Consider the following 17,850-nt stretch of genomic DNA (forward strand, 5'->3'; position numbering starts at 1 on the left):
GCTATTTTTAAAGATAATGACAAAAGGAAAAGTTGACCCAGATTATCACTTAAAATTAAGAGCAAGTAAGTTCTATTAATTATTTTCTGTTTACTCCCTTTCTTGCAGCCTATAGCATCATGGATAAAATTTGGTCATATTGTATAGCAAGTCTCTTGTTTGGAATTCTAACTTCAAAACTGGTACAGTTGTGGATGTCTACTGTTTTTGGAGATGATGTGAATCATATAAGTCTCAGCATTTCAATTCTGTACCTCATCTTTTATATTTGTAAGTAAGAGAGCTAAGCCTAAATTTAAATGATGTAGAAAAATTGAAAATAAAGATGTGGGAAATATTTAGGCCAAATCTAGAAGGAATATTTTTGAAAATAATGTATCAAAGGAGATTAAAAATATTAATATGTATACAATGGGAAACAATGTACCAAGATATATAAAGACAATTATAAAAGATGAGAAATTTGACAAGATCATAATTACAATGAGATACTTTAACATGCCTTTCCTAGATAATTTCATAACCAACTGGACAAAAAAATGACTATGGCTATAAAAAGATTTAAATAAAAACTCAAATGCTTGACTCACAAGATATATAAAGAGTTTTATCTTCCAAAACAGAATGCTTATCCTTTACATATACCTATAGACATTAACAGAAATAAACATTAACATTAACAGAAATAAACTAGACTAGAAGAACATTACAATAAAATTTCAAACATTGTTCAACTGCAATGCAATTAAATGCTAACTACAAAAAGAGGGTCTTTAAAAATAAGCGTTCTAATTGCCTGAAATTTAAAAAAACTTTTCTTGGTAACTCTTCAATCAAAAAGGAAATAAAAATAGAAGTTACAGATCAAGGAAGGCTAAACATTAGAAACTCTATCAACATTACTAATCCATTTACCACAACTCCCTTCTCACAGAAGTATGGCAGGCAATGATAATTAGCCATATCTCTGTTCCCTGACAGAGCCTCAGAATCACTTTCAACCCAGCACTTTAGACAGCTCCACAAATGATTTGGAGTTGGCAAGTGTGATAATACCTACTTCCCAAATTACACTATGTCTTTCCATTACATTTAGGAATAAGAGTGTTGCCTAGCCTCTTATCCGTGATTAAACACAGACGTAGAGAATGGATTTGAGGACACGGGGAAGGGGGAGGGGAAGCTGGGACGAAGTGAGAGAGTGCATGGACTTATATATACTACCAAATGTAAAATAGATGGCTAGTGGGAAGCAGCTGCATACCACAGGGAGATCAGCTCGGTGCTTTGTGACCACCTAGAGGGGTGCGATAGGGAGGGTGGGAGGGGGAGATGCAAGAGGGAGGAGATATGGGGATATAAGTATACGTGTAGCTGATTCACTTTGTTATAAAGCAGAAACTAACACAACATTGTAAAGCAATTATACTCCAATAAAGAGGTTAAAGAAAAAAAAAGTTCTGGAAGCTCTAGCTAATATAATAAGAAAAAAAAGACGTTTATACATATTTTAAAGGAGAAAATGGTTACATTAGTCACAACATTTTAGATTATATAGAAACACCCAAGAGAATTAATTAATAAACTAAGACAACAAGGTTCTTTAATAGTTTGATATAAGGTAAATATACAAAATTAATAAATCGAACAACATTCTTATAAAGCAGCAGTAACTAGTTATTAAATATAATGAAAATTGATTCTCTTTACATTAGCAAAAAGTTATAAAATATAAAGGAATAAACTTAACAAGAAGTTTGGACTTAAACAGAAAGCTACACAAGTTTTCTGAGAAGTATAAAATTTAAATAGACACAAAGAAAAGCTTCCTTTTAGAAATGCTAGAGTAACAGGATTCATTATTTTCATGTCTGAGGAAGGAAATACAGAACATAGGGATTTGAGGTTTACTAACTAATCTGGATTTAAACCAATTATAATCTAATGAGGTTGCAGAATCATTAATGAATTAATAGACAGTGAGAGAATGATGAGTCAGTACAAGTACATTCGTTACGTACTCTAATGGTGTATTCCTAACGCTACAAAATTTATATTCTGGCAAACATAATTTCCTCTAACATCATTAAGTAAGCATAGCCTCAAGATTAAGAGTTACGCTCAAGGAAATAATTTTATCTATTTATTTAATTTTAAAAATTGAATTATCGTTGATTTACAATATTATATTTGTTTCAGGCATACAACATAGTGATTCAGTATTTTTACAGATTATACTCCATTCGAAGTTATTACAAAATAATGGCTATATTTCCATGCACTGTACAGTAGATCCTTGTTGCTTATTTATTTTATACATGATAATTTGTATCTCATAATCCCCTACCCTATCTCCAAGAAAATTATTTTAAATTTTTAGAGTCAAGATGTCTCAATAAACATTTTAGCAAAAAAAATCCTAGGACAGAATTTCATGAAAACAGATAATGAGTAAATATAAATCTAATGTAAAAGAACTTTTACCCTGACCTAGCTTATTGTTTATATTAATATCTCCAAGGTAGTCATCATAAATATTTTCCAAATTTTACCATTACTTAACAAGTTATAAAGAGTAGTCCAGGATTTGATCTCCTCAAAGCACGTACATCCAAGGTTTCCTCTTCTTTCACGATTCAAAAATGACTAAGTAAAATGTTCGTTTCTGGCTTAGGTATCATTCCTAGCCAGAACTAAAATAAAGAATATAAAACTTGTAATTTTCCATCTCTAGAAGGGAAGACTCAATAGTGTGATAATGTTGTTCATTTCATCAAATTAAGATTATCACAATCTGAATCAAATAATGATAGAATTTTAGAGGGAGGTGAAATTTTACAGAATAATTTTAAAAATTCATCTGGAAACATAAACTGTGAGACTATGCATGACAATTTTTTTAAAGTGAAGAATTTTACAATTAGGTAAGTATTAAACATTTAATAAGCCTATAGTAATTAAAATACAACTACTATTAACAGGGGAATACAAACTAAACCAAAGAAACAGAAGGGGCACTAAACAGATCCATGTATGACAATTTGATAAACATGGCAATAATGATCAAAGTGGCATATCCACAGTATTCTTCAATATTAAAACAAAAATTTTAATTTGTACTTGTTAACTAGAACAATGTCGGTTAAACATTAAGAGAGAAAAAAATAAGCCCATTACAGAACTGTATTGCTGTATAATCCCTCTGTAGTTTTTCTTAAGGCGTGACTGTGTATATGTATGTTAAAAGCAAGCCTCTGTGAGTGTTCACAGGGTACTCCACTTCTCTCTAAGATCTTGATCCAATTATCTTAAGCTTCCAATTCTACAGTCTATGAAAACCCAAAGATATCTCCTCATAATTTCTGAAAATTTCAGGAATTTTCTTCCTCATAATCTCTGCTGCCTCCTCATAAATATATAGCAATTTTTTTCTTCTTAGTAAACTCTAGTGAAGATGGGGACAAGGGGAGCTCACAAGGAAAATTACGTTTTGTAGTTCACAACTCTATGAGATCTAACAGCTACCCCTATCTCCTCACTTTTCCATGTTTCCTGCTTAATTTTTACCACTTGTCTCCAGTATAGAAATTCAGCAAGCAGCCTTTAATGCTTGGAGTTGTCTTCTGGGTGTCTCATTCTGTACTTTCAAGTAGCTTATCTTATGATTTTTTCTAGGCAAATATAGTCCTCTCTTCAATAGAAATTTCAATCAAAATTTTCTTTAAAACTATACCTGAAGCCCTGGCAGTGGAATTATGGGTATTCCCTTTTTCTAAAAAATATAATCTCTATACTGTACCATATTATTTGAATTTTTCACAGTGATAATATATCACTTTCATAAGCTACTTTCAAAATTATTTTTCCCTCTAGCCCATGAAAGCTAAGAGAATGTTTAAGAATATTCTACAGTTTTGTACACTTTTCAGTCCCTGACAGTAAATTCACCAAACCAAAATTAAACTGGGGAAGTAGATCCATATTGGGTTTCTATTGGCTCCACTCCCTTAGTCTTGTCACAAGATCAAACCATTTCTATCTCCTGCTGTCTTCTAAGAAGAAGTATGTGAAGTGGGCTAGTCCATAGAGAGCTCATCAGCTCACTTCTATTTAATTCATCCAGAGCCCCTCTAAAAAAATTAGACCTGTGGAGGGTGCTCTAGCCTCACTAGGGCACATGAAGAGATTTGTGAGCTCCACATTGTTGCCAATGATCAGAAGCCAAAGCAGTGCAAGGATGTTCATTACAGACTTTTCTGCACAGTTGGGTATGAATCTGAGGAGGAAGAAGGACAATGGGTGGTGATAATAATTTGTGATATTATCCAGTTGAAACCAAGTGGGATACCCTCTTTATATGAAGTCTCTACTATCAGATATCTGATGTTTTTATTTCTGGAAACATTTGTGCCACAGTTGATGTTAAATTAATACTTTATATTTGTTTCTTTAAAAAAATAGGTAAGCTAGTTGGAATGTCTGGAATATTTACCATCGTCATTATGGGACTTTTTTTAAATTCTACAAGTTTTAAACCAGGAGTTGAAGCACTTCTTCTTGAGTGAGTGGCTAGCATATTTTCACTTTGTTTTGTACATTAGAAGTTATAATATTGTAATAGTAACTACATCTACGTCTACATGGTCAAAATAAGATACTGACTTGAAAATTAGCTAACTAAAAACCCGTTCTAAAAACTCTATTGCCTGTGTCCTCTAAACCTCTATCTTTAAGCAAAATTTGTAACCTCACTTTGAGTTCATGTTGACTCTATTTCACCATTAATTCCCTTAAGTCTCTGACCATATTACTCAGTAATGTTCAGTCTAATCCCCTAGACAGGGGCTAGGATTAAGGTACGGCAACTGAGGCCTTCATCTCAGGCACAAAATTTAAGAGGGTGCCAAAACACTCAGTAATCAAATTAAATATTTTAATGCAATATTTTAAAATTGAAATTAATGCAAAAAACCCATGGTGAAAATACAAAATTTTAAAAGAAAGATCAATATTACTAACAGTTCCTTTTGCCTCAGGCTCCAATATGGATCAGTTTGGCACTGCCACTAGAATGGAAGACCAATATTTTAAGGAAAGTGAAGAGAGGCCATGCAAAGCCAATTAAAAGATTAAGCTGGGGCATTTAAATACAATTGGCAGTGTTAAAAAAGAAAATAGAAGAGTACAAATTGTGCCTTGTTCAAGGGCACCCAGCTGAGGGGGTGAGTGGAATCTGTGTCAGTCTTGAAGAAGGGTACTTTCTGTAATGTTCCAATACATGGGATGGGAACTTGGCCTAAATCACACAATGGCAACATATTAATATGTGTTAACAGAGGCCCTGAACATAATCAATGATTTTTTGGCTTTTGGGAGAACATTATGGAAGATGAAATGAGTTCAGAAGTCAGAAGCTGAAAAGTATAGGATTTTATAGGATTTGACAGCATGTCACTAAAATTTCACGTCAATTACAATGGAAGCCAGTTGTACTAGCAGCTAGGCAGTATTAATTGAACCACCATTGTAGGAAGAATTTAAAATGTTATGCATGTATTTATATCTATGGGAAGTGATTCTGAAGGCTCCCTTCATTCTCGCTGTAACTGAAAGCTGGATCTCCCCTGAAGACATTATTTCCCTCGTGTTCCTTAAAGGTTATAGTGTCTTTCTCACCTGCATCCCTGGTGCTATAAGCCTAGGGTTGAGGTGGGTGATTTTTCTGTACCTCAGTCATTTCTATATTATTTTTCTGATTCTTCCCCAGAGGAGCCCAGTTTTGAAGCTCATGCTATCAGATTATACCATAGGCCACCCTCTTGGTTGTAGTTATCTCTAGAAATCTGAGTCACACTCTCCATTTTGTGAAGATATTGGCCCCTGTCTCACTACAACTCTCTCCAACATCATGCTATCACCATCCTTAGTGGCATCAATCAATATTCACACAGTTGATCCTACTATTCCCTCACCTTTCAATTCCAAGACTTCCTCTCCTCCTGTGAGCACATCTATCACCTGCTTCAGCCACCCACTTTATGCTCATACAAATAATAACTTCATAATCTCAACTTCAAGAATCTTACTATCTAAAATATAATATGTACCAGCTCCTACTCTCCAAGACAGTAGAAATCTAAGATACTAATGCTAAATCCTAGTAAATCCTACAAGAGTCTACAGCAGGTCCATGCTACTCTCTAAGAGAGGAGGCGCACCATCTCCCATCTTTTCAGCTTAACCCCCTAGGACCCCAATTCCAACAATTCTGTTGTCACACTGAGAATATAACGCATTGAACCTATGATGTTTTCTGACCCTCACCCACCTCACTTCCTTCTTACCCAGATCATTTCTTTTGTTTAAAACCATCTAATAACTTCTCATTTGGCTACAAGTCAAAGTTGTTTTAATGGCAAACAGATGATATGTTTGTCCCCCTGTTACTTCTGTGATTCATTTCTACCACTCTCACCCTCACCCACCCTGCTCTAGCCACACTTGTTATTCCTCAAATATACCAAACAGGCTTCCGGTTTGGGCTTATGTCCTTGTGCTTCTGCTCTTGAAATGTGCTTCCTTTACATATTGGCATAAGTAGCTGCCAATTTCATGCTTCTATTTCATGTTTCTATTCATACATCACCTTGTTAGAAAGAAATTCCGCAAATAAGAGATACTTCCTTGTCAACCCATATAATTATTTTTAAGTCATATAGTACTACTTGGTTTATTTTTATTTTTTTAATTTTATTTATTTTTGGTTGCATTGGGTCTTCGTTGCCGTGTGCGGTCTTTCTCTAGTTGCCGCGAGTGGGAGATACTCTTCGTTGCGATGCAAGGGCTTCTCATTGCAGTGGCTTCTCTTGTTGCTGAGCACAGGTTCTAGGCACGTGGGCTTCAGTAGTTGTGGCACACGGGCTCAGTAGTTGTGGCTCACAGACTCTAGAGCGCAGGCTCAGTTGTGGCACCCGGGCTTAGTTGCTCCGCAGCATGTGGGATCTTTCCGGACCAGGGATCGAACCCATGTCCTCTGCATTGGCAGGTGGATTCTTAACCACTGTGCCACCAGGGAAGTGCCAACCTGTATAATCTTTTATTCTTGGCAAATTGATGTCCCTAAAATGTCCAGGCCATAAGGTCTTATCATTCCTCTAGGCTAAGGGCTGTGCAACATTGAGATAAAAAATGACACAGATGCCTAGATCTATAGTATCAAAATCTATGAGGGCGAGAGCATGGGATGTCTGACTTTAAAAAACTCTTCCCAGATGATACTTATATACAGAAAGGGTTGTGACCCTTTGCTCCTCTAAAATGTCTAGATTTGTTAGGATAACTCATGATCACCAAATAAAGGAAACAGACTTTTTTAAAAATTCAGAAGCTTTTTTCTGTGTGCCTGACTGATTGCACACATGCACACACACACACGTACATGCGCACGTCTATTAGATGGATTTGGAGCTTGGTTATTCAGCTCATATCCACTCTGAATTTGGTGGGCATTGATTCCTTACAGAATCTGGTTTCCTCCTCATAAGATTTCTCCCGTTAATTTCTACCATATATGAAAGAGTCTTGATAACTCTTCACTATATGTCGCTTAATTGATTCGATTACATTTTGTGCGAATCTCAACAAGACTGAGATTTTTGATGTTTGGAGGCATTTTTCCACAGTGTTTCATATTGAAATTTTCTCTGGTAATGCCTAGGTATTTGTGTTTCAGGGAACAGAGTCTGGCAACATATGGGTAAAACCAAGCTCTTTTTCCTCTCATAAAATGGTATTCATGTGCCTTTTTAATCTTTTCCATTTATTTTGCTATACATATAATGTCAACATTAAAGACATGAAATATACAGCAAGATAACAAGAAGTTTGAAATAGCTATGGTCCCAACACCCAAAAATGACAAATAATCATGTCTGAGTGTACTTTTTCAAACTGATTTGCCTGCAGCTGATGAGAACATGAGCTTTGGGAATGATGCAGAGTTTTCCTGGGCTCTGGAGTACTTGAATAAGTACAGACTCAGAAATCACAAAAGGAGAATCTACAAAGGGCATTCATGTGAATAAAAGATTCATTCACATATTCTAAGTGCTAGCTAGATTTTGGGCAAAGGCTTAATTCTATCACTATGTAAATCAGACTAGTAGTTCAGTATTTCCTTTTAAAATAAACAATTTTAGATCCTCCTAATGATACAAGGACTTCACAATCAGTATTTTCCAGCTACTTGAACCATAGTGACTGAATGAGTTCTGTCAAATAGCTGCAACCTAACATGTTTTTCAAAGTCAACCCAAATAGAAAGACACTAATTTACATTCAGTGTAAGCTGGTTAAAATTTCTTTAGAAGTATTTGTTTACTTGCCTTAGTGCTACTTTCTCCCCAGTTAAATTATAAGCCCCTTGAGTGTTGGTGAATGCTTTATTCATCTTTATTTTCTTTATAATGCCTAGCACAATGCCTTACATAGATAAGTCTTGCATTGAATATGTTAGATTAATTAACTATATTTACATTTTTTTCTAAAAATGCAGATTCTGGAATTGTCTATCATTTGTTGCTTTTCTTATGGTGTTCAGTTTCATTGGACTTCTAATTCCTGCACATACATATTTATATATATCATTTTCTGATATATATTATTCATTAAATATCTGCTTAACACTTATTGTTTTCAGGTAAGAAAGTCATTTGAATTTTTCTATTTATAAGACATTGACTAAGCCTGAAGACATTCTTTAAATGACAGAAATGTTTCATTCCTTAGAATGAAAAATTCACTCAAACTTTCCAAGGAATCATCAGCAAATTAGTACCCAGTGTTTTATTCAATTTTTAACTACATTTCAAAGCAATGCAAGCGTGTTGTAAAATTTTTGAAAATTAGAAAAAAGAAAAAAATTTCTCATAATCTTACTACCTAGGGGCAACCACTACTAACATTTCATATATTTCCTCCAGGGTTTTTTATTGTTTTTTATTCTATGAGGTTTCATGAAGTTAAACACCTATCATAAATAAAAATGTTATATTGCTTTGTTCGCTTAATATTATATAACAAATAACTTACTCTTAATAAAGTATAGTTGGACATAGCTTTTTAAAAATCAGGGAGGGACAAATTGGGAGACTGGGATTGATATATACCTGCTACTATGAATAAAATAGATAACTAATAAGAACCTACTGTATAGCACAAGGAACTCTACTCAATGCTCTGTAATGGCTTATACGGGAAAAGAATCTAAAAAAGAGTGGATGTATGCATATGTATAACTGATTCACTTTGCTATAAACCTGAAACTAATACAGCATTGTAAATCAACTCTACTCCAATAAAAATTTTTAAAAAAGAAAGATAACCTTTCTTTCCTCCTAAATTATTATTCACTATTATTTGATATCTGCTCTGTTCGGTATTCTGATGATTCTGGCATTCTGCCATGTTATGTTATGTTATGCGATGTTATGTTATGTTACTTTTAGGTAACATTTTTCTAGCTTTGATTCAAAAAAAAATTTTTAATAAATTAAATGATCACATGTCTAATAAATAAATAAATAAATATAAAAATCATATGAAGTCCTCCTTGTAAATGTCTTTTTTTGCCTAAATAATTTTTGTAGCCCCCTTTCCAGTGTTAAAAGGCAGACAGCAGTCTGCTTATGTAACTGAAAAGGAGATGACATAGAAGAGGAAAACCACCATAACAATTCTTTAATCTCCATCACCAAAATTGTTAACATTCTACTTCCATCTAGGAAGATTAGTTGGGACTCAACATCAAGTCAGCCAGTACCAAGTAAATGGAAATTAGTCCCAAATTATCAGATACAGTTAGTGTAAAATATAAGAATGATCTGTGACTAAAAGAAGAAATAGAAATGAATTAACTGATTCTGGGCAGATTCAGTAAGATTAAAATCTACAAAGAAAAAGAAAGAGAGGACATTATTTTCTCTTGTATTTATTAGATTTGCTTTTATTTGTTTTTGAGATCTAGAATAGAATATATCTACAAAATATCTCTAACACTTTCTTTTCCACCTGGAGAAGCACCACTCAAAGGTGATGTGGAATTACTCTACTACTTACCTAAGAGAAAGAAAGAAAAAGAATAATACCATTCTCTTGGTATGGAATGCCCTTCTGCCTTCCTTTCGTACCATGCCAACAGAGTGTGAAAGATGGTTCATATGTCTGAGAGTTGGCAGTTCCACAGGGTATAGATTGGAATAGCATAGAATGGGATGGAAAGAAATTTCTGTGACAAAAATAACTTTTTAAAATCTGTTTTGTCTTTTAGACTTCTGGTCTTTCTATTATTGAGCCCTCTTTTGTCTCGACTTGGTCATGGTTTCAGCTGGCGCTGGGCATTCATTATGGTCTGGAGTGAAATGAAAGGGACTCCTAATATAAACATGGCTCTTCTGCTTGCCTACTCTGAATATTCTCTTGGATCTGAGAGGGAGAAATCTCAGGTAAAGAAAGATGTGTTTTTTATTAGAATATTTTATGAAAACTGTTTCTGTGTACTGAAATATGCTTTTGTAGTGAGATCAGTCAACCCCACTTGGAATGTGGGAGTGATTTAGCTATGATGGTAAAACTGGGGAGGGGTAAAACAACTGGCAACTTTCCTCTTCTCCATTCTAGCTTAAGGATTCCCAAATCCCTTCATCACACTCCTAAAAGATAGGTTTATTGTACAAGTTAAGGGAATTAAAACTTATAAATCATTTAAAATATTACCTGATACAGAGTATCCACTTAATAAATGTTTCTATTTTTATTTACTTCTAACACCTACTCAAGAAAAGCAGAAACCTACTTATAATTGGCTCTATTGCCTTCTGTAACTTTATGAGGCCACATTTAGTAATGCTAGGAACCAAAACATTTTGTTTATTAACAGAAGTTATCTCTAAGATAGAACCCCCAAACTCTGCCTAACAGAATATAATGAGTATGACTCTCCCTCTACCTCATCTCAAAATAAGATAATTTCAAGGAGCTCTTTAAGAAATTTTCTATGCAGACATCACAACACATCTAATAGTTCCATAGTGGCTTTTTTTTTTTTACATAAATTCCAAGAGTAAAGGGAACAGTGTAAAGGCCATTATTATGTATAATCCAAACATTAAAAAACTAAATATTCAAACACTGCTTTCTAAACCAAAGTATCTAATATTACATGACCTCCTCCTTCTTTTTAACCTATCTCCACCTGCCTGAATAAAAATCAGCGTCATCATCATACATCCTGACCAGTATAATGGTGAACGTTGCACATGGATATTGGTTCCGAAATTTTTAATTGGTTGCTATTTACTGTGTGGCCATCCACAAGTTATTTAATTCCCACCACCTCACCCAAAGTGTCAGTTTCCTCACTCCAAAACAGATTTAGTAATAATACCAATGGTTTGCTAATAAATATTTAACAAGTAACTTTCTCAGAGAGGGGGAGACCCTAAGTTGTAGTGTTTGCCAGTTTCTGTTGTGTAATCACTGGCACCAACAGGAACATCAATCTGCTCATAAACTTCCTGAAAATTTAATTATCAGCTCTCACAAACTTGTATGAGCCAGGTCTATCTGGCTATCTCACTATCTCCACTGTCTCAAAGGGTTATTATGATAAATTGAAAATCTACATAAAATGCTTAACACATTGTTTAGCATATAGTAAATGTACAACAAATCTGAGCTATGATGATGATGATGATGTTGCCATGTAGACTTGCTTTCAAATAAAACTTTGGTAAATAAAATCATTTGAGAGATATCTCAGTAGTAGTTAACTAGTTGAGAAGAAAGTAGCACTCCTTACTTAATTTAATTTAGCTGAATCTTACAGCTAATTTATTAATACTCACAAAGAGGCACTACAATGAAAGCTTAAAATTTTAACTTAATCCTGTCTCTACTACTCACAGTTTCAATGACTGAACTGAATATGTTCCAAACAAGTACATAAAAATATGTGAAGTGAAAACTGAGAACTAAGAGGAAAAATAGACAAACTATATTTGGAGACTTTAACACTCCTTTTTGTGGTATGCGGGCCTCCTTCTGTTGTGGCCTCTCCCGTTGCGGAGCACAGGCTCCAGAGGCGCAGGCTCATTGGCCATGGCTCACGGGCCCAGCCGCTCCGCGGCATGTGGGATCCTCCCAGACCGGGGCGCGAACCCGGTTCCCCTGCATCGGCAGGCGGACGCGCAACCACTGTGCCACCAGGGAAGCCCAACACTCCTTTTTATAATTTGTTCAACAAAGTGTAGAACTAGATAAAAAATCAGCAAGGATATGGAAGAACTAAGCAACACCATCAACCAACAGGATCTAATTGACTTTATAGAATTGTATCAACTGATACAGAAAAAGCACTTAACAAAAATCAATATCCATTTATGACAAAATCTCTCAAAAAATAGAAATAGAAGGGAATTTCCTAATGTTGATAAAGAACAGCTACAAAAAAATTTACAGGTGGCATTATAATTAATAGTGAAAGATATTTTCACCCTATAATTGGGAACAATCCAAGAATGTCTACTCTTACTCTTTTATTAAACATCAAGATGGAAGTTCTAGCTTGTTCCATAAGACAAAAAAATAAAATAAAATAAAGGAAAAAAGAACACACGAATATTGAAAAGGGAGAAATAAACTCTCCTTATTTGCAGATAATATGATTATCTATATAGAAAATTCCAAGGGTCTTCAAAAAGAAGAGTAAAAAAAATCCCTACTAGAACTAATAAGTGAGTTCAACATGGTCTCAGGATACAAGATAAGTATAAAAAAATAAAGTATTTCTATATACTAGCAATTGATACAAGGAAATGAAAATTAAAGATACAATTCCACATACAATCATTCAAGAAATAAAAAGCAAAGGAACTAAAATAACGAAAACAATTTTGAAAGAGAAGAAAAAATGAGAAAAATCACTATACCCAATTTTAAGGCATTATTACAGTTATAGTCATGGAGATTAGATAGTATTGTCAGAGAGAGAGACACACATGGAACAGAACAGAGAACCCAGAAATAGATCCACACAAACATCCCCAACTATTTTTTGATAAAGGTGCAAAAGCAATTCAATAGAGGATGTCTTACAAATGGTGCTGAAGAATGGGACATTCATAGGCAAAAAAAAAAGAACATTGACTCTAAGTCTCACATCTTTTACAAAAATTAATTCATAGTGGGTCACAGAATTAAATGTAAAATGTAAAACTAAAAAACTCTTTTTTAACTTGGAATAAAATCTTTGGGACTTAGCATAAGGCAAAGACACTAAAAGCATAATCCATAAAAGAAAAAAAAAAGAAGAAATTATACTTCATCAAAATTAAAAACTTTTAACAGTCCAATGGGCAGAATATAGGAAAAGGCATTCCATAGAAGAGGATATACAGATACAAATAAGCATAAAAAGATGGGTGACATCATTAGCCACTGGGAACATGCAAATTGAGACCACAAAAAGATATCTCTCTATTAGAAGGGCTAAAATGAAATATGGCGATGAAACTAAATGGTGAGGATGCAAAGAACATGGGCCACTCATACATTACTAGTAGGAATATCAAATAGTACAGTCACTCTGGAAAAGAATTTGGCAGTTACTTAAAAAAAAAATTACACACGCAAAGGAAGGGACCCAAAGGGCCTGGGGTAGCATGGGCGCTTCTGGCCCAGACACAGAGAGCTCCCATGCTAAGTCTGTCAAGGTCAAGGCTACAGCAATTCGACAAGACTTTCCACTATCCTCAAGTCAAGCAGTTATTGCTGGGAGCTTGGAGGTATCAAAAATTCCTTCCAGAAGACAAACTGTGCCTGTCCCTTAAACTTTTGCCTTTAAGGGCAGCTTCAGGGCACTACACTCTGTTTCTGAACCAGCCCATCTGGCAGCAGCCTGGTGAAGCTGCCTCCTCCACTCAGTCTCCTCCATCAGGAACCATTTTCTTCTTTGAACACCATCAGGGACACCCGCAGCAGGGACTGGGGGCCTGGTCCAGCAACAACCCAAGAATTCAGAGATTTCTCCTGATTATGTCGCAGAGTGCCAAGGGGAGGACTAGAGCCGTGTGGCTGACAGGGTCTTGGTGCTCCAGCTGGGTGTCAGCCCTGAGCCTCTGAAGTGAGAGAGCCAAGTTCAGGACATTGGTCCATCAGAGAACTCTCAGCTCCGCATAATATCAATCGGCGAGAGCTCTCCCAGAGTTGTCCGTCTCAATGCTAAGACTCAGCTCCACTCAACGATCAGCCAGCTTCAGTGCTGGACACCCCATGCCAAACAGCTTACAAGACAGGAACACAACCCCACCCATTAGCAGAGAGGCTGCCTAAAATCATAACAAGTTCACAGACACCCCAAAACACACCACCGGACACAGTCCTGCCCACCAGGAAGACAAGATGCAGCCTCATCCACCAGAACACAGGCACCAGTCCCCTCCACCAGGAAGCCTACACAACCCACTGGACCAATCTTACCCACTGAGGGCAGACACCAAAAACAATGGGAACTACTAACCTGCAGCCTTCAAGAAGGAGACACCAAACACAGTAAGTTAAGCAAAATGAGAAGACAGAGAAATACACAGCAGATGAAGGAGCAAGGTAAAAACCCACCAGACCAAACAAATGAAGAGGAAATAGGCAGTCTACCTGAAAAAGAATTCAAAGTAATGATAGTAAAGATGATCCAAAATATTGGAAATAGAATGGAGAAAATACAAGAAACATTTAAAAAGGACCTAGAAGAACTAAAGAGCAAACGAACAATGATGAACAACACAATAAATGAAATTACAAATTCTCTAGAAGGAATCAATAGCAGAATGACTGAGGCAGAGAACAGATAAGTGATCTGGAAGATAAAATAGTGGAAATAATTACTACACAGCAGAAGAAAGAAAAAACAATGAAAAGAATTGAGGACAGTCTCAGAGACTTCTGGGACTACATTAAATGCACCAACACTCGAATTATAGGGGTCCCAGAAGAAGAGAAAAAGAAAGGGACTGAGAAAATATTTGAAAAGAATATAGTTGAAAACTTCCCTAAAATGGGAAAGGAAATAGTCAATCAACTCCAGGAAACGCAGAGTCCCATACAGGATAAAACCAAGGAGAAACATGCCAAAACACATACTAATCAAACTATCAAAAATTAAATACAAACAAAAAATATTAAAAGCAGCAAGAGAAAAGCAACAATTAACACACAAGGGAATCCCCATAAGGTTAACAGCAGATCTTTTAGCAGAAATTCTGCAAGCCTGTAGAGACTGGCAGGACATATTTAAAGTGATGAAAGGGAAAAATTTACAACCAAGATTACTGTACCCAGCAAGGATCTCATTCAGATTTGACAGAGAAATTAAAACCTTTACAGACAAGCAAAAGCTAAGAGAATTCAGCACCACCAAACCAGCTTTACAACAAATAATAAAGGACCTTCTCTAGGCAAGAAACACAGAGAAGGGAAAAACCTGCAATAACAAACCCAAAGCAACTAAGAAAATTGTAATAGCAACATACACATTGATAATTAACTTAAATGTAAGTGGATAAATGCTACAACCAAAAGACATAGACTGGCTGAATGGATACAAAAACAAGACCCATATATATGCTGTTTACAAGAGACCCACTTCAGACCTAGGAACACATACAGTCTGAAAGTTAGGGGATAGAAAAAGATATTCCAAGCAAATGGAAATAAGAAGAAAGCTGGAGTAGCAATTCTTGTATAAGACAAAATAGACTTTAAAATAAAGACTATTACAAGAGACAAAGAAGGACACTATATAATGATCAAGGGTTCTATTCAAGAAGATATAACAACTGTAATTATTTATGCACCCAATATAGGAGAACCTCAGTACATAAGGCAAATGTTAACAGCCATAAAAGGGGAAATTGACAGTAACACAATCATAGTAGGGGACTTTAACACCCCACTTTCACCAATGGACAGATCATCCAAAACGAAAATAAATAAGGAAATGCAAGCTTTAAATGATAGATTAAGCAAGATGGACTTAATTGATGTTTACAGGACATACCATCCAAAAACAACAGAATACACTTTCTTCTCAAGTGCTCATGGAATATTCTCCAAGACAGATCATATCTTGGGTGACAAATAAAGCCTTGGTAAATTTAAGAAAATTGAAATCATATCAAGTATCTTTTCTGACCACATCACTATGAGACTAGATATGAATTACAGGAAAAAATCTGTAAAAACTACAAACACATGGAGGCTAAACAATATGCTACTACATAACCAAGAGATCACTGAAGAAATCAAAGAGGAAATAAAAAAATACCTAGAAACAAATGACAATGAAAACACGACAACCCAAAACCTATGGGATGCAGCAAAATAAAAAAGTACCTACAGACGAAAACAAAATCACAATGATCCAAAACCTATGGGATGCAGCAAGAGCAGTTCTAAGAGGGAAGTTTATAGCAATACAATCCTACCTCAAGAAACAAGAAACATCTCAAAAAAACAACCTAAACTTACACCTAAAGCAGTTAGAGAAAGAAGAACAAAAACCCCAAATTTAGCAGAAAGAGAGAAATCATAAAGATCCAATCAGAAATAAATGAAAAAGAAATGAAGGAAACAATAGCAAAGATCAATAAAACTAAAAGCTGGTTCTTTGAGTAGATAAAGAAAATGGATAAACCATTAGCCAGACTCATCAAGAACAAAAGGGAGAAGACTCAAATCAATAGAATTAGAAATGAGGAAGGAGAAGTAACAACTGACACTGCAAAAATACAACGGATCATGAGAGATTACTACACACAACTATATGCCAATAAAATTGACAACCTGGAAGACATGGAAAAATTCTTAGAAAACCACAACCTTCCAAGACTGAACCAGGAAGAAATAGAAAATATAAACAGACGAATCATAGGCACTGAAATTGAGACTGTGATTAAAAATCTTCCAATAAACAAAAGCCCAGGACCAGATGGCTTCACAGGCTAATTCTATCAAACATTTAGAGAAGACTTAACACCTATGCTTCTCAAATTCTTCCAAAATATAGCAGAGAAAGGAACACTCCCAAACTCATTCTATGAGGCCACCATCACCCTGATACCAAACCACACAAAGATGTCACAAAGAAAGAAAACTAAAGGCTGATATCACTGATGAACATAGATACAAAAATCCTCAACAAAATACTAGCAAACAGAATCCAATAGAACATTAAAAGGATAATACACCATGATCAAGTGGGGTTTACCTCAGGAATGCAAGGATACTTCAATATATGCAAATCAATCAATGTGATACACCATAATAAAAAATTGAAGAATTAAAACCAGATGATCATCTCAATAGATGCAGAAAAAGCTTTTGACAAAATTCATCACCCATTTATGGTAAAAACCTTCCAGAAAGTAGGTATAGAGGGAACTTGCCTCAACATAATAAAGGCCATATATGACAAACCCATAGCCACCTTCGTTCTCAATGGTGAAAAGTTGAAACCATTTCCAGTAAGATCAGGAAAAGACAAGGTTTCCCACTCTCACCACTATTATTCAACAGAGTTTTGGAAGTTTTAGCCACAGCAATCAGAGATGCAAAAGAAATAAAAGGAATCTAAATCAGAAAGGAAGAAGTAAAGCTGTCACTGTTTACATATGACATGATACTATACATAGAGAATCCCAAAAATGCTACCAGAAAACTGCTAGAGCTAATCAATGAATTTGGTAAAGTAGCAGGATACAAAATTAATGCACAGAAATCTCTTGCAGTCCTATACAC

General features: G+C 35.2%; 1 protein-coding gene across 1 annotated transcript in view; it reads left to right on the top strand.

Moving 5' to 3' along the window:
• SLC9C1 (solute carrier family 9 member C1) overlaps positions 1-17,850 on the top strand; it is a 116,448-nt gene that overhangs the window by 37,132 nt on the left and 61,466 nt on the right. The window contains exons 8-11 of the mRNA XM_007104009.2: positions 109-270; positions 4,462-4,561; positions 8,555-8,698; positions 10,328-10,502. Of these exons, the coding sequence (XP_007104071.2) occupies positions 109-270; positions 4,462-4,561; positions 8,555-8,698; positions 10,328-10,502 (581 nt within the window). The remainder of the gene's footprint in view (positions 1-108; positions 271-4,461; positions 4,562-8,554; positions 8,699-10,327; positions 10,503-17,850) is intronic.

The sequence above is a fragment of the Physeter macrocephalus genome, chromosome 1, assembly GCF_002837175.3.
Source record: "Physeter macrocephalus isolate SW-GA chromosome 1, ASM283717v5, whole genome shotgun sequence".
Lineage (NCBI taxonomy): Eukaryota > Metazoa > Chordata > Mammalia > Artiodactyla > Physeteridae > Physeter > Physeter macrocephalus.